The 21,055-nt window shown below is 34.4% G+C and overlaps 3 protein-coding genes across 4 annotated transcripts; 2 read left to right on the forward strand and 1 right to left on the reverse strand.

Moving 5' to 3' along the window:
• Positions 1-1,525: 1,525 nt before the first annotated feature.
• Positions 1,526-6,338, forward strand: LOC140809695 (very-long-chain aldehyde decarbonylase CER1-like). 2 transcript variants are annotated; one of them, XM_073167406.1, is made up of 10 exons: positions 1,526-1,657; positions 1,915-2,138; positions 2,204-2,436; positions 2,521-2,740; positions 3,629-4,004; positions 4,091-4,198; positions 4,312-4,512; positions 4,973-5,071; positions 5,313-5,486; positions 5,862-6,338. In XM_073167406.1, exons 1-10 carry the CDS (start codon positions 1,598-1,600, stop codon positions 6,039-6,041), a joined length of 1,875 nt encoding a protein of 624 aa, XP_073023507.1. In that variant the 5' UTR covers positions 1,526-1,597; the 3' UTR covers positions 6,042-6,338. The 2 variants fall into 2 exon arrangements, with proteins under 2 accessions (XP_073023507.1, XP_073023506.1); XM_073167405.1 differs by having other exon boundaries at positions 2,204-2,740.
• A 2,343-nt stretch (positions 6,339-8,681) lies between these two features.
• On the forward strand, positions 8,682-13,925 carry LOC140809630 (very-long-chain aldehyde decarbonylase CER1-like). Its single transcript, XM_073167318.1, has 10 exons — positions 8,682-8,905; positions 9,131-9,354; positions 10,989-11,221; positions 11,299-11,518; positions 11,816-12,191; positions 12,307-12,414; positions 12,522-12,722; positions 12,824-12,910; positions 13,002-13,175; positions 13,479-13,925. The coding sequence occupies exons 1-10, from the start codon at positions 8,846-8,848 to the stop codon at positions 13,644-13,646; spliced, it is 1,851 nt and encodes a 616-aa protein (XP_073023419.1). The 5' UTR covers positions 8,682-8,845; the 3' UTR covers positions 13,647-13,925.
• A 4,036-nt stretch (positions 13,926-17,961) lies between these two features.
• LOC140809631 (uncharacterized) lies at positions 17,962-19,149 on the reverse strand. Its single transcript, XM_073167319.1, has one exon. The coding sequence runs from the start codon at positions 18,918-18,920 to the stop codon at positions 18,003-18,005; it is 918 nt and encodes a 305-aa protein (XP_073023420.1). The 5' UTR covers positions 18,921-19,149; the 3' UTR covers positions 17,962-18,002.
• Between the last annotated feature and the right edge of the window lie 1,906 nt (positions 19,150-21,055).

Consider the following 21,055-nt stretch of genomic DNA (forward strand, 5'->3'; position numbering starts at 1 on the left):
AAGATTAGAATTTCCTTATATTAACAATCATACCGGACACTGCAAAAAAAATATACTCTTATAGAAACGGTTTTCTTTTTTTTTTTTTAATTTTAAGAGTGATTTTAACCGCTCCAACGCTTTTACCACTGGTTTCCAAATCGCTCCTCTTATTGATGCTCTTATATCTTATAGAAACGGTTTTTTCAACCGATGGTACAAGTTGAAGAACCGTTTAAATTGTTCATTTTAGAGATGCGGTTTGATAATGTTCGTATCCGTCACACATATTAACACAGTTTCGAACCATATTTACAATGAGACATGATGGGATGCGGGCATAGTATCTTACCCATCCCCGCCCCAATCCATTTTTTCTCCAATTGGAGATTCCTCATTTAATTCTTGCGGAGATTAAGTTCTCATCAGGTCTTTATACTTGGTTCTATTTAATTATTCCGAACATTTTCATCTGATTTTGCGGAAATTGGATCTTCATATTCGCTTCAAATAATCTAGAAATGATAATGAGTTGACTCGAAGTTCTCATCATCATTCTCGACCTGGCCTTGAATTAAATATCTATCAACATCACCACTTCAAATATCAACGTCTTCAAATTCACTTAAAGAATGATGATAAAATAATCTAATTACATATATAAATACTAATATTTTTTAAACAATACAAACTTTTGTAATTCATGGGCTCAATAAATAAAAAACATGAAATCACGAAATTATAATGAGATGATCACGAATGAGCTTTGAATGTTATGAATTTGAGTTTTTCTTTTTTGTTAATTATTAGAAGAAAAAAGCTATTATTATCACTAGTAGTAATGATATTATTACAAGAGAGGTCGGAGCGAGTTGAAAATGAGATAACATTCCCATACCTGTCTCCATTAATTTACTCTGAAATTGGAAAAATCCCAACCCATCTCATCACGAATTTTTCTCCAAAGAAAAAAGAAAAAAGGTCATCCCTAGTCATGACAAGAGACATCTCCTACCCAAATCTGCCTCCTCCCATGTACGTGGGCCAGTTTCCAAACTGATTTAACTAGATGAAGTCCTATTTTTGCCAATTAAAAACAAACCTAGGTTTATTCTAACATTTCTCTAAAACATTTAAGGCAAAAATTTACGTGAGATGGTCTCACGGGTCGTATTTGTGAGACGGATCTCTTATTTGAGTCATCCATGAAAAAATATTATTTTTTATTGCAAATATGAGGAGGGTTGACCCGTCTCACAAATTAAGATCCGTGAGACGGTCTTACATGAGACTCACTCAACATTTAAATAAATGCTATGATTTGTCAAGTACATTTTATGTATTACCAACATAATCACAGAATAATTCAATAATTATACTTACACCGCGTGACTTACAGTAAGTACTCCATTAGCTGTGAATGAATTGCTGATACAATATTATCGATCGGTACGGTATTGTGTTGGCTGTGCATTTATAACCTCTTTCAAAAAAAATAAATAAAATTAAAAAGCCACGTGTCAGGTGGCTATTAGATACTGAGGATAGCACCTTTGTTGTTATTTATATAAATGCGTCCAATGCTCTTCCCGTAGAAATCGTGTTTTGGGAAGGAAAAATGGCTTCAAAACCAGGAATTCTCACAGAATGGCCATGGACATGGCTGGGCAACTTCAAGGTTTTGTATTTTCTTCCTTTCGTGTATCAACTTCTACTTCTGCTCTGTTATCTGCATTTTGGAAGTCATGAAACAATATAATTTCCTTTTTGTTGAAGTGAAAAAGTGACACTTTATGATTAATTGCAAGCATGCATCTGATGAAAAGGACGAGCGAGGAAGATTAACAAAAAAAACCAAATTTGAACTCGGCACAACTTATCAATTCAAGATTTCAATCAACGAAGCATTAATTTTGTTCATTTCGGATGTTGTAGTATGTGGTATTGGCTCCCTGGGTGGTACATTCAACATACTCGTACCTAGTGAAGGATGAAACTCAGAGGGATCTATCCAATTTCCTCATATTCCCACTGTTGCTGTCAAGATTCCTGCACAACCAAATATGGATTTCGGTGTCTCGCTATCGGACCGCCAAAGGGAACAACAGAATCGTCGATAAGAGCATTGAATTCGAGCAAGTAGACAGAGAAACAAACTGGTATGATTCAGACTAAAATTAATCTAAACTTTCCCTCGTCATCTCTGCTAACGATTTTCTTGCAGGGATGATCAAATTATATTCAACGGCCTTTTATTCTATCTAGCATCCAAGTATATCGAGAATGGAAGCCATCTGCCCTTATGGGGTATAGGTGGGGTTATATGGACGATTCTACTTCATGCAGGTCCAGTGGAGTTCCTCTACTACTGGCTGCACAGGGCGCTACACCACCATTTTCTTTACTCACGCTACCATTCCCACCACCACTCCTCTATTGTCACCGAACCCATCACATGTAAGAATTTTTACTCCAGAGCAAATGTAGGTTGGGTCAATTGCGATGGGATTACTGAGGTGTATATTTTTTCTGTTGTGGCAGCCGTAATTCATCCATTCGCGGAGCATATAGCATACTTTCTGCTATTTTCAATTCCGATGCTTTCAACCGTGTTCCTGAAAAACGCATCCGTCGCATCACTTGCTGGTTATCTTATTTACATCGATCTCATGAACAACATGGGTCACTGTAACTTCGAACTCATTCCAAAATGGCTTTTCTCCATGTTTCCCCCGCTCAAGTACCTCATGTACACTCCCTCGTAAGTATCTGAACCTTTGACTCGTTACGAGGTGGTCTATTATGATGTTATAAAGGTCTGGTGAAGATCAAATTCAAATTTCCTTCGGATCCCATTTAATGAAATATGAGTTACTGGCTAACTCAACAGAACATTTTATTAGTTTGTTTCATATTCTCGAAGAAAACTACCCAGTTTAACTCCTGACCCATTTATGACTGTAATTTTTTTAAAAAACTTATTATATAGTAGCGTAAAATGATCTGATATAAATTTATTATTCTTGAATATTTTTTCCTTTCAGTCACAAAAATTTATTTTTCCAGTTTAAACTTTTTATAATTCCTGAGACTCGAGATAAATTTTTTTTTTGTTTCTATGTCGCTTGATAACTTTTTTCACGATATAAATTTATTTTTCCAGGGGCCACGTGACCAAAAAAAACTTTCTATTCCATAAATTTATTACCAAGTAGTGTAATTAGACCAATATAAAAATATATTATCTAACTAATAGAGGTTTTGTAGCAATTTAATTGAAGACTCAACGGCTCACATTGCTTATAAGTTCTTGTTGGTTATTATTGGTCTTCTGGTTGTAAGTGCAAATGAAGTTTTTCAAAGTTTAATTTATCAAAACTTTTCTGTCCAATCAACCATGTTTCAATGAATTATTGAACGAATTGGTTGTCCTATCAATTAGGAATATAAAAGAATATGAATGGACGTGAGCTTCTTTTAAAGTTAAGACTCAGACCAAAAAGTTTTAGGATCGGCCCTGGTGAGTGATCATCAACAAATATACAACATGAAAAGATTTGGACTTCCAGCAGTAACCTACAATTGATCATTTAGAAGATGTGCATGCAACCTTATATAAGAGTGTCTAATAGCATATTTGGTGATACAGGTACCACTCGCTGCACCACACCCAATTTCGAACCAATTACTCACTTTTCATGCCATTTTACGATTACTTATATGGTACCATGGACAAATCGTCGGATTCGTTGTATGAAAACTCACTTGTGCGGAAGGAGGAAGCACCTGATGTGGTTCATCTGACTCATCTTACAACCCCAGAATCTATATATCATCTCCGTGTAGGTTTTGCACACTTGGCTTCTGAACCTCACAAATCCAAATGGTACTTATGGCTAATGTGGCCTCTCACAATGTGGTCAATGATGGTCACTTGGATCTGCGGACGCACATTCACTGCTGAGAGAAATGTGTTCAAACACCTAAAACTGCAAACATGGGCGATTCCTAAATATAAAGTTCAGGTATACATTGATTGGTTACAAGTAGTATAACAAGTTTTGACCCAAGTATTTGTTATAGCAAGCTCATTAGCTTCACCTCCTTGCAGTACTACATGCAATGGCAAAGAGAATCAATTAATAATATGATTGAGGCTGCTATACTTGCAGCTTCGGACAAGGGGGCTAAGGTTTTGAGCCTCGGCTTGCTAAATCAGGCAAGTAACAGTGATACATTCCAGTTGTTTTTCATTTTCAGATGAAAGAAGATTTTCTTTCACGTTGCCATTGAATGAGTGATTAATTGTTTGGTTTATTCATGAAAATGCAGGAGGAGGGGCTCAACAACAGCGGTGAACTTTTCTTAAGAAAGCACCCTCAGCTAAAAATGAAGGTGGTGGATGGAAGTAGTTTGGCAGTTGCGGTTGTGTTGAATAGCATTCCTAAAGGAACATCTCAGGTTGTCCTTCGAGGCCAGCTGTCGAAGATTGCTTATTCCATTGCCCTTGCCTTGTGCCAGGGTGGTGTACAGGTACGTTTGACAACAGCAATGTCAAAGACACTAGTTTATAAATTCTTCGACAATTTAATTCGGCTTTTGAATAATTATAAGATGTCATCCGGGAAAAAAATCATCACATTTCAGCTAAAGCTGTCAAAACGGGTCAGCATTTGGACTGGTTAGGATATTACTAACCTAACTCGCCTATCCGGCGCAGCGTGGGGGGCCAATCTGCAAATTTTTAATTATATTTAGCGGGTTGGTCCCAATCCGCCCAACCTTGCATACCTGATCCATTTTGACAACTCTAATCTTAGCTCTACTTGCATGCCACACGCCGACTATAAATCGCGGTTCAGTGCTAGACAATAACAGAAAATTGATTGGTTGCCTGTAAAAAAGCATGGACATAGACAGCAAAACTCTCCCAGGATTGATAGCACTGTCCAGTACTTGTTTTGCTCAATTCTGGTGTTCATACTTTTAATAGGTATATACAATGCGAAAGGATGAACATAAAAAGCTGAAAGCCATGCTTAGTAATGAGGCTGGAAATAATTTGATACTCTCACAATACGGCACTCCAAAGGTTAGCTTTCTACTTTTTTTTTTTCACTTCAGTTTCTTGTCTTCTAAGATACATTTCCTAACAGGCAGGCTGCATGAGTTACTCTTACACATTTCGTCAAAACCCGTTAAAAATCTTTCACAACTAAATACAATATAAAGTTACTTAGACCATTCAAACAACTCCAGAAGACTTCCAAACAATTGGTGACATAATTCCATGTAGCTGAATTATGTCGCATCATGATGGATACTTTGTGCAGATATGGTTAGTTGGAGATGGGCTAACTGAAGATGAACAAAAGAAGGCTCCAAAAGGAACTTTCTTCATTCCGTTCTCAAAGTTCCCTCCGAAGAGAAAGCGAAAAGATTGCTTATACAACTCCACTCCAGCAATGTTGACTCCCAAGCATCTTGAAAATGTCGACTCTTGTGAGGTTAGGGATGCAAGCTCTATTGGTTTCCTTTACACTTCCTCCATGAAAAAAAAATTAAAGAAGAAAGAAAGATAAGACATAAAACTTTAAAATTTTAAATATATAGCTCCTAAATTGCTTTAAAAACTTCTTCTCCTTCTCATTTTTCTCTTAAAAGTGGACAAAGCCAAATAATACCAAGAGGTGTTAAATTCTCATTAGTCAATTCCCAAATCCATTGCACTCTTCTTGTCCTTTCTCAAATTGAACACTTGGAAGTGGATAGAACATCAAGAACTGTAAAATTCTCATTAGTCACTACCAAGATTCTCTGCACTCTTCTATTCTACTTTTTCTAACTTCAACTGTTAAGTTCCTAACTCTTCAAAATGACAGAACTGGTTACCAAGAAGAGTGATGAGTGCATGGCGCATAGCAGGAATACTTCACGCTATGGAGGAATGGAACGTGCACGAGTGTGGAAACATGATGTTCAGCATTGAGAAAATCTGGAAAGCCAGTCTCGAGCATGGATTCCGTCCCTTGACAATGTCCGCGGATCCAAAGCCCATTTAGCCTATGATAGCAAAACAAATATGATATACCTGGAATCTAATAGTGTCAGCGAACAGTCATTTAGTGCACTGCACTACTTTTACAGTCATTTTTACAAGAACTTACGGATTTCCGATTAAAAACATATTGTTTCTTTACGCAGTAGTGATGAACATGGATCGCCATTGTTGCATTACTAAAGCGATATTGAGTGCTTCACTTTGTTGTTAAGAAATGGGCATTTGAAGTTCATTATGTTCATTTCTGGATCAAAATATTTCTTATGAAACGTATGCAAAAATTTATGGATTAACTAAATATATCGATCCGTTTACTTTTTCGTTTGAAGATTCTAGCTTAACAATACATGTGTTTGACAATTATCTATGACCAACAAATGAGCCGGAAACTGACAGCCGAGTCTCCACTGTGGTGGATGTCGATCGGATCGAAATCCCGAACGCAAAAGCAAAATACACCATTTAGAGGCCGGGCGAGACCGCCGATCCCAAGACTTAACCCAACCCTCAACTTTGTCCCGTGATAGTTAGGACTAGTAGGGGGATTTGGGTGGGTGACGGTAATACACCTTGCCCCCTCAAATTTTTCATGTACAGAATTTATAAAAATAAAAATAAAAATAAAAATAATTAGTAATAACCTCAAAATTCCGTACATAAATCTCTTATCAAGTTTGGAAAATTAAATTCGGTTGATTATTTTTTATATATTATAATTTAATATGGTTAAACCTATTTTATTATTTGAAAGTATGAAATATCTTATTCTATAAAAAAATTATGATCGATAATTATTTTCATCCATTGTTATTTGTAAAGTCGAGTTAATCAAATTGGGAAAAATAATTTTAAAATTTTATAAATTGGACATCTAGATAAAGAAAATTTGTATAATAATTTCTTAGAAAAAAATATCTTGTGGGATTTTTGTTTGTAAATATTAATAAATAATTTTAAGATTTATTATGTTCTCTATAATTTATTATATTTGTATGATCTCATATTAAATAAAAACTTAAAAATAAGATTTATTATGTTTTCTATAATTTATTATATTTGTATGATCTCATATTAAATAAAAGACTTAAAAATAGAACTCTTAACATAAAAAGTAATTCTTTATTTGTGAGATAGGTCAACCCTACCGATATTTACAATAAAAAGTAATACTCCTAACATAAAAAGTAATTCTTTTTAATGGATGATCCAAATAAGACACTCATCTCACAAAATACGACACGTGAAATCGTCACACATAAGTTTTTTTTAAAAATTCTTTATGTCAACTTCTCCCACCAATTCCTCAGTTTCTCTCTCATGTTCTTCAACCTCTTTCAATCTTGTTAATTTCTCTGTTTTGCAGTTCACGAGTGCAGCAGCCCAAATTAAAATTCTATTTTTTAAAAAAATTCTCAGCGTGTTTGTAGGTTTTGAGTCACATATTTTTTGTTTTCTATTCATTTTCACCAAAGAGGGTTGGAAGTCGCATGAATTATTGGGAAGAAATTGACTCTGTTTGCCAATTTTGGTGCATCATTTTTTTCATGTTTTTCATTTATTTTCCCCGATGAGATGGCTGTGTTTTTAAACTTTTTTTTAATCAGTTTATTTTGTTTTCCATTTTTTTGTAGATATTTTTTTTTTACCAAAATGGGATAAGGAGATGAGAATGCATGAAACAATGCAGTTTAAGCGTGTATTGGTGATAATAATATTGGGATAAGTGATATATTGAGAAGTTTTCGTACGTCAGGCTGGTGATGTTGTGTCACTTAGTCTGGTTTGTTGTAAAAGAGTGACATTATATTTTAATGAATAATGTTATCTCTGTTGATGACAAGGTCGGCGGATGAGAAATGACAAGACTAATCTTTAAAATATATGAGACAATATCAACAAATACACATTCATTCTCGGATTCATGAGTTTGACAACCTGACTCATTAGCACCCAAATAAGTGTATTCTGCGTTGTTCAAAGTATAAGAAAATAAATTGTGTCTGGATTAACAACATTGCTTTTAGTCTAATGATAAACTTTTGTTTTGATCTAACAAAAAATTGGCCAAGAGATCGAGAATGGTTACAGAAATAGGAACGAGAACTAAAAATCACATGCAACAATGAAAATGAATGGTTTTCATTTAGTACTAAAAATCCAACACATGAGCATTGTACGTACGTTGTAGCCGATATCTATAGCATATAATGTATAAATTAAAATGAGTTAATATAAACACGAAGTTTCAAAATTTTCAATGCAGTTGTCAAAATCTTGGCGTTGGATGGGCCATTGACTTGATTAGGTTTGGGATCTGGAAATAGAATGACTAAAATTTGGCAGGAATATTGTCACATGCATGCTGGTGGGGTGATGGACTCAATTGTTCCTTCCCTGTCAATTGTCATTGAAATGAGACGACGGAGGCCTAACACGAAATGGGATTGAAAATAAATCCTTAATATCATCTCTTGAAGCACGCTGATATCAAATTCAGGCACCTAATCTTGTCGTTCTAGAAAAGGAAAGTATTTCAATAATGCATGTCATTGAAACCATGAAAAGCCAATTTCATTTAATATTTCACAGGCAAAGCACTGATTATTTGAAGGAGAAATATGTAGCAATAAAGCGAGTGGCGGGACGTCACGTATTTGGCAGTACTCCAAGTTATCCAATTGCGGCAATCATCCAACCGTTCATCAATTTCCTTGGAAATATATTCAATGGTTTTCTGTTATTATTTCTTCCTCTATATATGACGTGAAATGGGAGAAACAAAGTGAGCTTAGGCAGCAAAAACCAATGGCTACAACACCAGGGTTTCTTACTGACTGGCCATGGAAGCACCTTGGAAGTTTTAAGGTACTCAGATTTCTCTCTTATCCAGCAGGTCTAAATATTATTTTTACAATTATTTGGCTCCAAAAGGAATAAACATTTAAATTAGAGAAGCATTTTTTTTATTGTACATTCAAGAAAGAGAGAACAGCAATAGCAAATGTGGGAAAACAAGCTTGGAAAATAAATAATTCGACATTGAATTACATCAAAGCCATAACGTACGTACATAATTTTGTTGTTTTGTAGTATATGCTATTGGCTCCATGGGGAATGCAAAGTATTTACTCAGTAGCAACAAAAGGGAAAAATGAATGGGACTACACCAACTTAATAGTGATCCCATTGCTGGTGTGGAGGGCCTTTCACAATCAATTATGGATCTCATTTTCTCGACACAGAACTGCCAAAGGCAACAACCGCATCCTTGACAGGAGCATTGAATTTGAGCAGGTGGATAGGGAAACTAACTGGTATATTGTTCTCACCATTGTACTTCTTTCTTCTCTTTTTATTTAGCACTTTTCTTTTTATTTTTATAAATGGTCGTGACTTAAAAAAGAACATGATCTTTACACATACTTGTTATCATATTTTGACTCAATCCATATTCGAACCACGTGTTTTCGCACAACACTTTACTGTTACGTACGCTATATCATGTTTGATTAAATATTTACTTATATCATTATATACATAGTATATCTGGGTCGAGTTTTTCATATTTGGGAAGAGTTTTCTTATTTAGGTCGAACTTTTAACATTTGGATCGAACATAGGTTTGCTTTTCCATATTTAAGTCGAGTTTTTCACATTTATAAGCTCGAGTTTTCACATTTAGGTCAATATTTCGGTCGAGTTTTACACAATTGGAGTGGTGTTTGAGGTGAAATTTTTGGGTTAAATTTTATGTCGGAGTTGAGTTTGAGGTGGAGTTTTATTTTGATTAGTTTAAGTTTTTATTTTTATGGACAAATATTAAAATTAAGATGAATCTCTCTTTTCGATTTAGAACTTTAACATACGGATTTTACCAATATCTTAAGCAATATACATCGCAACTATTCACACCATGTTTGAAAAGCTTCCTTGAATGTCGGGCCCATGGTCTCCCTATCAACTGATTATGAATGACTTTTAAATTTAGATATATATGTCCATATAATATATTCTGGGAGAAATTTTCATTTATCATCCCGTTAAAAATAAAAGAATATAAAATCTCTTGTGAAAAATACATATTAATTAAACAAATAAATTCTGTAATTTTAGAACATAAGCATAAAAAACCCCTTCTTTTTTTGTTTATTCTTTTAGTAGTTTAAGCAAACAATTAATGTTACAGCTAAAGAAAAATTTAATTATTTCTCAAAGTGTCATTTAATTAATTCAAATTAATTAAGTTTCTCGAGAATCACAAATAAATTATAGTTAGAATAAACATATCAATTGATATTAACCTTTTTTTTTTTTATTTTTGTTATTTAACGATCCATTTTTAGCCAAACAAAGAATAATGATAAATAATTAAAAATATATTTTTTGAACTTTTTTATTAACTTTATTTAAAATAAAAATATATTTTTTGTTTACTGTTTGTTTCCCGTTTTAAAATAAAACTTGAATACAAGATAAAAAAGAAGAGGGTTTTTTGTTTAAATTTAAAAAACAAAAGGTTGCATATGATCATTTATTTTTCATAAGAGGTTTTATGGTTTTTAGGTTTCATAGGAGTGATAAATTATATTATCCCATATTTTCGTCTTAGGTCTGGTCAAATCAAACGGTGCCTTAGTGCATAAATCAAACAAATATTACATTTTAGCCTCTTGCCAGTAAAGAATTGTGTTTATCCGTCCGAACACACTTGTATTTCTTTATATTTCTACAGAAATAATTTTACCTCACATATAAAAACAAAATGACACAGAAATTGGGAGAACAACAAATTTTGGTGTAAAAGACCATTTTTCCATATATATATATTTTTTAAAAAAAAACAGACGAGGAGGAAGAAATAGAAGAAAAGAAATCTCGATTGCTAAACAACCAAGTATAGAAATATATATGACTAATCTCATCAATATTTTTCTGGTTGATTCTGCAGGGATGATCAGATTCTGCTAACTGGAATTTTGTTTTACGTTGCCAACTCTATATTGCCAAATGGTTCTTTCTTGCCTATTTGGAAAATCGAAGGCATAATTATCACTATCGTTCTTCACATTGGCCCGGTGGAATACATTTACTATTGGTTGCATAGAGCTTTGCACCACCATTACCTCTACTCCAGATACCACTCCCACCACCATTCCTCCATCGTGACCGAGCCCATTACGTGTACAAACAAGTCCTAAGTGTGTGTGTGTGTGTGCGCTTTGTATCAGTTAGTGTCCTGATATCGGTTATTGTTGCAGCTGTTACACATCCTTTTGCTGAGCACTTGGCGTATTTTTGTCTCTTTGCAATACCCATTTTTGGACCGGTACTCACCGGGACGGCATCCTTAGCATCTGTTGTGGGATATTTTACCTATATTGATCTCATGAACAATATGGGGCATTGCAACTTTGAATTCATTCCGAAATGGGTCTTTTCCATTTGCCCTCCTCTCAAATACATGATGTATACACCTTCGTAAGTACACGCCCAAATTAAATATGTCCATGTTTACTGTTGGACTTATGACCCGAAGGACTATAAAAGGATTTGACGAAACTAAAGGACTCAAATCATGCCAAATCAGTGGCAAAAAGTTTGCATTGTGATAAGTGTAATTTTTCTGAATAAATAACTTGTCTCATTCCAAGGTAGCATGGTTTGAGCCCTTTAGTGTTCTTGTTCTTATGGTAAATGTGAGTTCTAGTTAATGAATATGCAGATTATAAGTTAGATGTTTTTACTTAATGATTCATCCATGCATTATATAAACAGGTTTCACTCTTTGCATCACACGCATTTTCGTACCAACTATTCGTTGTTCATGCCATTCTACGACTACATACATGGCACCATGGATAAATCCAGTGATGCAGTATATGAGACGTCGCTCACGAGGCAGGAAGACAATCCAGAGGTGGTGCATCTAACACATCTAACCACACCAGAATCCATATTTCATCTCCAAATTGGATTTGCCTCCGTTGCTTCAAGGCCTCAAAATTCCAAATGGTACATATGGTTCATAAGACCTCTAACAACATGGCCCATGATGCTCAACTTCATATATGGGCGTACTTTTGTCGTCGAGAGAAATAACTTCGAGAAACTCAAGCTGCAGACGTGGGTTATTCCAAGATTCAGCGTACAGGTAGAAAAGATCGAAAAGCAATAAGGTTTCTTGGATTTAGGAATTGTTCTAATTTATATTTTCTCGATTTTGTGGAGTTGAATTGTTTTAATTTATATTTTCTCGATTTTATTAGTATTCCATCAAATGGCAAGGACAAGTTATCAACAATTTAGTCGAGGAAGCCATACTAGAAGCAGAAGATAGAGGCGCCAAGATTTTAAGTCTAGGCCTGCTGAACCAGGCAAGCATATTGCAATATTTAATTTTTATTTGTTTCATGCATTAAAGTCTCTATTCCATAACTATTGTTTGGATTTCGTTATTTGCCGTACCTTCTTGTTTTTTTAGAGTTGGGAACTTAACAGAAGTGGCGCTTTATACATCAAAACGAATCCAAAGTTAAATATCAAAGTAGTAGATGGAAGTAGCTTGGCTGTTGCTATAGTTATCAACAGCATTCCTAAAGGCACCACTGAGGTTTTATTCAGAGGCAGCCTCTCTAAAACTGCATATGCAATCGTTTCTGCTTTGTGCCAAAAGGGTATTCAGGTCTTAAAATCTTGAATTCTTGAACCCTTAACATTTTGTGTTTTCTCTGTTTTCTTGGAATTCTATAGAATTTTCTTTGAACATCTTAAGCTGTATCTCAGGTATCTGCGTTTTATGAATTCGAAAGACTTAAATTGTCTTTCAGATCTCAGAGTGAAATAGCACTCTCAAAATCCTACACTGAACGGGTAAAAATATTGTAAAAGTAACAGTAAATCTTGGTAGAGTTTGTTCAATAACGCAACTTTAGAATGATTGCTGTGGTTTCTTTGTGCGTAGGTTTGGATAGTTGGAGATGGACTATCCAAAGAAGAACAACTCAAGGCACCAAAGGGCACATTGTTCATTCCATACTCTCAATTTCCTCTGAAGAAAGCGCGCAAAGACGCCTTCTACTGTCACACTCCGGCATTGGTGGCTCCTCCCGCACTCGAGAATCTGCACTCCTGTGAGGTTAGAACAATTTTTACCAAAATATACACACTTATTCTGCATGACTATTAACTCAAGAATTATATTAATTAAAAAAAGCAGTCCACCAGTTGACTGTTTGATCAACATCTACGATAATCTTGACCATTGTGATCTGATAAACTAAAATACAGTAGACGAGCTAGAATGTCATCAATGCTGGTCCTAGGCTCTTTCGGGTTGGTCTTGTTCGAGCCTGCTCACTTGGCGCATTTGTCGTACATGTGTGTTTGGTTTACTTATTTTGAAAAATTATTATTGATTGGTACCCCTTGATTTCCCCAGAACTGGTTACCAAGAAGAGTTATGAGTGCTTGGCGTGTGGCTGGAATATTGCATGGCTTAGAAGGATACAATGTGCACGAATGTGGGGAGACCATGTTCGACGTTGACAAAATTTGGGATGATGCACTCAAACATGGATTTCGCCTTCTACAATTTGCAAGTAACTAATGATACGTGTCTGCATCTGGCCTCAACCTACGCTTACTAGCTCGTATAAAGAGTAGTAAGCAATGCTTATTGTTACATGATTTTAGGAATTCCATTACTATATTGATTATGCTATGTTGTATTGATGCATTTCCAATTAGCATGTATTTGATGACAGATGATAAGCTTAAATTGTTGTGTATCGCTCGAAGGATTTGTAGTACAACCCCCCATTTCATATAAACCAAATCTAAATTGAACCATGTTTCTCTGTGAATCAAAATTTCCAATTTTCTTGTCTGGAGAAAGAAACATTTGGCGAATCTGAATTTTTATTATCTTTCATTCGGAAGCTCGTCACATAAAAACTCCAAAATTAAGTGTATTTGATTTTATGTTGATTTGGGATAAGTAATCTCAATGGAAGTTTCTTATGTGAATGAGGCGAAAAGTGAAAATCACTGTTGATAGAGTGGGGATAGTCTTCAAATATGAGGCGTTACAATATATATCAAGATTATTTGCACTATATCAAGATTATCTGCACAAAGACAGTTAATCCAATTAAATTTTAATTTCACCATAAGAATCAAAGAAAATAGAGTGGGAAAATGAGGAAGATTACAGAAGAAACAAGTCTAGGATAACGAACAAACTAGTCTGATCGATACTATACTTGCAAATATTCTTTTAGATGATATAGACATAGTGAGTATCTCCACCACCGGGAAAGTTAGCGTGGGCACTAAAATCCGGACCGTATGTCTCCATACATGAGTAATGAAATGGCTTCATTAATATCAGGATCCACTACTTTCTCAAAAAAATTCTGAACCAACGAAGCAAAATTTGATGCAAACTCACTCAAAAAATCGTTTCTGTTTTCACTCCAAGGAAATAAATTGATCAGGGACTTCGATTCGGCATAAAGGGCACGTCAAACGAGACTCAAACCATGCATCAATGCAACCTGAATGGAAAGAGTGCATGCACCGAGGCAGTCTCCGTTGAGTGTCACCGCGGCAGATATCATTGAGGCATGTGGAACAAAAGCCCGGAGAATTCTGGCCGAAGACGTAGGTGGCGGGGCCACGGTGGTCTTGTCTGTATAGTTTCTTGAGAAGAGATAAAGCGTTGGTGAATTTGGGAAGCTGATACGCCATCTTTCTTGAATAATTTTGGTTTTATGCGTGGCTGATTTTAATGTGGACCAAATTCGTTAGTCATACATCTATTTGCTATCTCATAGAGAGACGACACGATGGTATAATAAAAGATTATTTTGTCAAAACACTTTAAAAAATCAAGCAAAAACGGAAATAAATAAAAAAGAAGATCGAGAATTTATTTAAAACAAAAATAGACAAAAATAAGATAAATTGAATTCGAGCTCGAAATTTTCGGATTCACCATCATTACTTGCTCCTCCTACATGCTCAACATAAAATACTCTAATTGAATTTCCTTCTGGGATGGATATATCTTACAAAAATTCAAAAGTGAGTTGAAATAATCTCAACTTTCTGTGGTTTGAATTTATTTATGTATTTTCGTTTTCTTTTATACAATATTTTAACGAATTATACATTGAAGTCGACATAGGCCCGTGCTTGGGCTGTTGAGGCAGTAGAATTTGACTTCTACCTCAACATTGGTTCGTATTTTGTGAGACGAATATCTTATTTGGGTCATCCATAAAAAATATTATTTTTTATGCTAAGAGTATTATTTTTTATTGTGAATATCGGTAGAGTTGATTCGTCTCACAGATAAAGATTCGTGAGGCCATCTCATAAGAGACTTACTCTAAATAAAAATAATGACATTAAAATTAAAGTATTTATTAATGTAATTTGCACATATGTTGTTATGTTTGTCATGTCAGACGCTTCTTGATTGATGTGAGTCAAAATGTTGTATGTACCAGTACTACAATTCATGTGAGTCACATATTATTTCTCTATAGTTGAAGTCAATTTGTTGCATACATGATTGAAATTTTGATATGTTATTTTATCATAATTTTGTTTTCTTTGGAATTATAGAATTTTACATGCACATGCATTGATCATTTGTTGTTGTGGCTTTAATTGTTACTCTTGAGGTCAATTTAGTGATTGAGATATTAGAACTGTATTGAATAATTTTGATTTCAGATAATGATATGCATGAAAGTATAGAGTACGTGGAGGAGATTGTCGATAACGACGCTGAACCTGGAAGTTGATTCATAGGGCTTGAAATTGGATAATTCATTTTGTGTTCATTAGAATTTTGTGGCTTTAAGTTGAGTATTTTATCCTTGGAAATTTATTGATTATTTTGTGATGCACGTACTTCTTTTATTGTGAGGTCGAGCTCGTTCAGTTCGTCGTCGCGGTACCTTCATGTCAGGTCACTGGTTGTTGTTCCGTTGTATTCTGAAAAACAGTCCTCTAATTATATACTCGAAACACGTACCGGAATTGACGAATTTGTTTTAATGATATTGTATTTCATGCAGACATATGTTGTTTTACTGTTTTAGTTGTCTCTATTGTATTTTCTCACAACATTGGTTTATGTTCAGATTTCTGTATTTTTAAAAAGTTTACGGTACTTTATTTCTCTTTTCGAGAACTATGATTATTAATTAACAATCTTTATATTGGATTTCGGAATAGAAACAACACCACTAACCAGTGGAACAATCGCACTCGATGTATGAAAATCAAGAGCGTGGTGAAAATGTCGAAAACAAAGAAGGAAGGTTGTAATCTCTCAGGATTAGCCGAACAAAGCTGAACAAATATCTTGTAAAAATAAATAAAAAAATCGAATGACCATTTTGGCGTTGGCCAGTTTTCTCTTTGATCAAGTATCTCTTTTAATTGGATAAAAACGAATTCGAATTTTTCAAATAATGATAAACTTAGGACCACAAACTGGCCTCTCATTTTACTTGGGCCTAAAATACAACGGTCTCTACTCGTGGTCCAGTCTTTACAACGGCAACTTAGTGCCTAACAAGCTACCTCGGCATTTAATTCGTACTTCTATTAGTTATTACACAATTTTGCATTTAAAAAAATGCAAACATTTATAAAGCATAAGTTATTATTGATGAGCAGTTCAGTTATGGTGCCATCGATAAAGTGATATTCATCTATTCGATATATAATTTTGATATGATTCATCACATCCAATAAGTAAGTGTCACTTCATCGGTGTGCACAAATATGAGCAACACTTGTACATGCTTGGTTCTTATAAAACTACTTTAAACTTGTGAATTGATATTAGTAATGTCGGTTGTCTTAATTATTCTGAGTAAGTGAGATTGGCATTGCCTCAAAGTATATTTAAGAGTGAAGATTTACAGTCTACTATTTTCCCAATTGATAATTGTGATAGTGTCCATAAAAAAATAGCATGAAATTTTCCCCTATTGGTAGCGATTAAACACCTTTCAGTGAGACAGTTCCCAGATTAAATAGGGGGGGGGGGGGGGGGGGGGGGGGGGGGTGGGGTGGTCAGCTCTCTCTCGCTATTGAATAAATTTAAAGATGGTTGTTTATTTCTCGTCCCTCAAATCATAAATGGACTGGTTGCATATCCCATCTCGAGTTTTTTTGGGGCCTTTCGCTTTTTTAATGGGCACCCACAAACTCAATTCGGATTTTTTTTAAAAAAAACAAACAAAATTGCATCTTCTGTATTAAGTTATGAATCACTGAGTCCATGAGTGAATATATATATATTTCTTAAATTTCAAGATAGAGTAGGTGCAACTTAAATTCTTGTCAAAAAAGAAAAAGGAATAGATAAGATATGAAAATTTATTTTTTGATTAAATTTGTTAAAATACAACGTGGAAACTCGAGAACATGAAAACTGGAGAGGGTTGTATGAAAGTATTGAATATCATTAAATGAATAGTGACTTTTGGTCATTTGTTTGATGTCGGTAGGGCAGCCCACGAAGAATTTGATGCATAACCAAGTCACTCATGCACCGGCTCATTCATTATTATACAATCTTAATCCCACATTATGCCTATCTTCATCGATGGCTACTTTAGTTAATCATATGGAACATGATTGTTATTTATCGGTGGTATCGTCTTAGTTCAATTAAATCACACTGGACAAACTATATCGATGAAAGCAAGTATGGCATCAAGAATTGCATAAATTAAATTTTAAAGCAAACAATATCACAAAAAGTAAAAAAGTGTTTTTGTAATACAACTCAAATGCCACTAAAAGCCCATGAAAGAAAGATATTTTATTTTCTCTAATAACGTTTGTAAAAATAAAAATAAAAATAAAAATAAAAAATAACCAGGGGCGAAACAGTCATTGCAACGAGTGGGGTCAAACATCAACGGTCGCTGAATTAGTGGATGGGATAAGGGTTGCAACTCTGCTTACCGAAATCCGCGAGCTTCCGGGAACGGTTCTTGCAAAACGACGGTGCTGTGGAGAGGTGTGGCTTCTGCGGGGCTCTCACCTCTCCGGCCACCATCATATCCGGCGGAGCAACCTTCTGGCTCCATTTCCGGTTGGGGCTGGGCCGAACCAAGGGGCTTAGGCAAAATGCCAAACCCGATGCATTCCTGCTGTGCGACGCCGTCCTCCCTTTGCAGCGCCGCGTAGCTGGTGTCCTCCTCGGTGTCTGCTTCCACCCTTGAGAAGACTCCGACGAGTATCCGCTAGATACGTCGCGGCAATGCTCGTCATCCTCCACGTTGGACGGCGACATTCCTCGGCCGGCTTTGCTCGAGCATTCTTCGACAGAAAAGGTCCGAACCTGCTTCTTCCGGCGACCGGGAACAATCATGGAGAACCAAGATGGAGAATCCGCACACGAATCAACCGGCACGCCACGATCGGAGACCGGGCCCGGTCTCCAATCCAAACCAGCTTTGTCCGATTTCGATCTGAAAAGCCCGAGTAAAACTGAAGAGAACCTCCCCTTGGTACTAGTCTTCTTGTCCTTATCTATTGCCATCGCTACAAACCCATTAGGACCCACCTGGGGCGTACTATAGTAGCGTAGGTGGTGGCCTTGAATCTGCCAGGTGGCTGCAGAATCGGACTTCCGGTGGGAAACATAAGGAGAAACTGATCGAGGGAAGACAAATGGCGGCAGTTGGGCATCCGATTTCCGGCAACCTTGCTGACCCTGTTGAAAAAGGGCTTCTCTCTGAGCTTGAACCTGGGCCGCAATAACTGCGACGAGGCGTTCCCGGATACAGGAGGCGCAGACTCCGACGTTGCTACTCGGGTCAATCGGATGTTTCTTGCACTTCATTTATGTATACAAACAAAACACTGTTTATCTTCTATATGTGCGTACTTTGATCGCTGTACACTCAGTGAGAATGTCTGTTGGTGTGTGAGAGGAGAGGAGGAATTCTACAGTTGGGGCTTTGTCTTCTTGCTTTGTTATTCTGTTGAATAGAGAACAAGAAGAAGAATAAATAGAATACAGCAAAGAAAGGAAGGGAGCTTTTTAGTTTTAACTTTTTAAGAGACACAGGCCAAACACCGTACTGGTCGTTATTTATTTATTTTGTATATATATATATATATATATATATATATATATAGATTCAATTTTTTTAAGTTTAGAATTAGATACAGAAATTATATTAAACTGTCTGAAATTGAAAGTCCTGCCAGATTTTTTTTTTTAAAAAAAAACTTCAATATCAGTTTCTATTTGAAAATTCTAAAAAAATATACTTTTAAAAAATATTTTTTAATTAAATAAAAATAATATCCAAATCCGATAATATGAATTTGGAATAGAATATTTTCCTTTTTAAAAAGTTTGATATAAATCAACCGTACCGTTCAAAATTGCACTATAATAATAAAAAAATTGATCAATAGATTGAATCACTCTTTACAAATTGATATTAAAATAAATTCAGTTGGAATATTAAATAATAATATGTAAAATGTCAAGAGTTTAAAAAAAATAATTTATTTGTATAGTTGAGTTATAGGTAATAAAGTTCCATTATAACTGATATAAAGCAAAGAGAAAGCGATGGAAGAAGCTGTAATGAATACTTAATGTTGGTTCATTGGATGTATCCAGCCGTAACTTTTTCTGAGATTGCGTGAAATCTTTCCAATTAAATTTGATTATTCTTTTATTCGAGTGAACAAATCATTTTTGATTTAAAATGTACGTTTTGGTTTCTAAGTATAATTTTCTTTGACAAACTTTCAATTCACCGTTAGTTATGACAACATCGATTCATCTTATGAGACACAAAAAATATCGTAAAATATCACAAAATAATTTTGTGAGTTGAATAGTTAACCCATTCTGATCCATGTATATTATGTTTTTATGTCTAAAATATTATTTTTCATTTCAAAAAGTAAAATTTTTTGTTAGTTATACTGTGACTAAATATTGTATAATATGTGTTGATTTTACTTAAAAAAAAATTTATTTTTATGTCAAAAATATATTGTATAATATACTAATATATCACATGTGCGATGGACGGAAGATTAAAATCAGTAAGTATAATCTTTTAAACAGTTAATTAAAATTATTGATATAATGAATATATTTAAGAGTAGGTCTCTTGTGAGACGATCTCACGAATCTTTATCTGTGAGACAGGTCAACCTCACCGATATTCACAATAAAAAGTAATACTCTTAACATAAAAAGTAATATTTTTTCATGGATGACCTAAATAAGATATATGTCTAACAAAACACGACCCTTGAGATCGTCTCATACAAGTCTTTTCTTATATTTAATTACTTTAGAATACATTTTATCGTACTCAAATAAGGATAACAATCATGACGTCAAATTGAATGATTTATTATTACATTCGATATATTGATTGAGTTGAATTATTATTAATAAAAATATCATATATTATTTTTTTGTCAAAATTTAAAGAATAAATTAATATTTTTCAAAAATAAAAAAAATTATTTTATTAGATGAATTTTTAGATTTTTTTATTGAAAATTTTAAAAAATATTTATACTAAATTTCTAATTAAATATTAATAATAATATAATATCGATATATGAATAGTCAATATACAAAAAACTCATGATGACAATCTTCACACAAAAGTTGAAAACTGCAATATTATATATAAAAAATTGACTCAGTCTCACGTGAGACCGTCTCACGGATCTTAATCTGTGAGACGGGTCAACCTTAATCATATTCACAATAAAAAGTAATACTGCTAGTATAAAAAGTAATATTTTTTCATGAATAACCTAAATAAGAATTCCGTCTCACAAATATGATCCATGAGACCGTCTTACACAAATTTTTGCCAAAAAAAATTATAGTTCATTTCATATTTTAAAGAGTGAACGTAACATAAAACTCAAAACTATAATCAAATTTAAATAAAATTATAAGATCAATGCAAATATTTAAGGGGGTGT

The sequence above is a fragment of the Primulina eburnea genome, chromosome 13, assembly GCF_022965805.1.
Source record: "Primulina eburnea isolate SZY01 chromosome 13, ASM2296580v1, whole genome shotgun sequence".
NCBI lineage: Eukaryota > Viridiplantae > Streptophyta > Magnoliopsida > Lamiales > Gesneriaceae > Primulina > Primulina eburnea.

Coding starts and splice junctions, on each gene's coding strand:
- LOC140809630 (XM_073167318.1), top strand. CDS start 8,846: ATGGCTACAACACCAGGGTTTCTTACTGACTGGCCATGGAAGCACCTT. Junction 11,222..11,298: donor CGTGACCGAGCCCATTACGT/GTACAAACAAGT, acceptor TTATTGTTGCAG/CTGTTACACATCCTTTTGCT. Junction 11,519..11,815: donor TACATGATGTATACACCTTC/GTAAGTACACGC, acceptor TTATATAAACAG/GTTTCACTCTTTGCATCACA.
- LOC140809695 (XM_073167405.1), top strand. CDS start 1,598: ATGGCTTCAAAACCAGGAATTCTCACAGAATGGCCATGGACATGGCTG. Junction 4,513..4,972: donor TGTGCCAGGGTGGTGTACAG/GTACGTTTGACA, acceptor TACTTTTAATAG/GTATATACAATGCGAAAGGA. Junction 5,487..5,861: donor AAAATGTCGACTCTTGTGAG/GTTAGGGATGCA, acceptor TCAAAATGACAG/AACTGGTTACCAAGAAGAGT.
- LOC140809631 (XM_073167319.1), bottom strand. CDS start 18,920: ATGAAGTGCAAGAAACATCCGATTGACCCGAGTAGCAACGTCGGAGTC.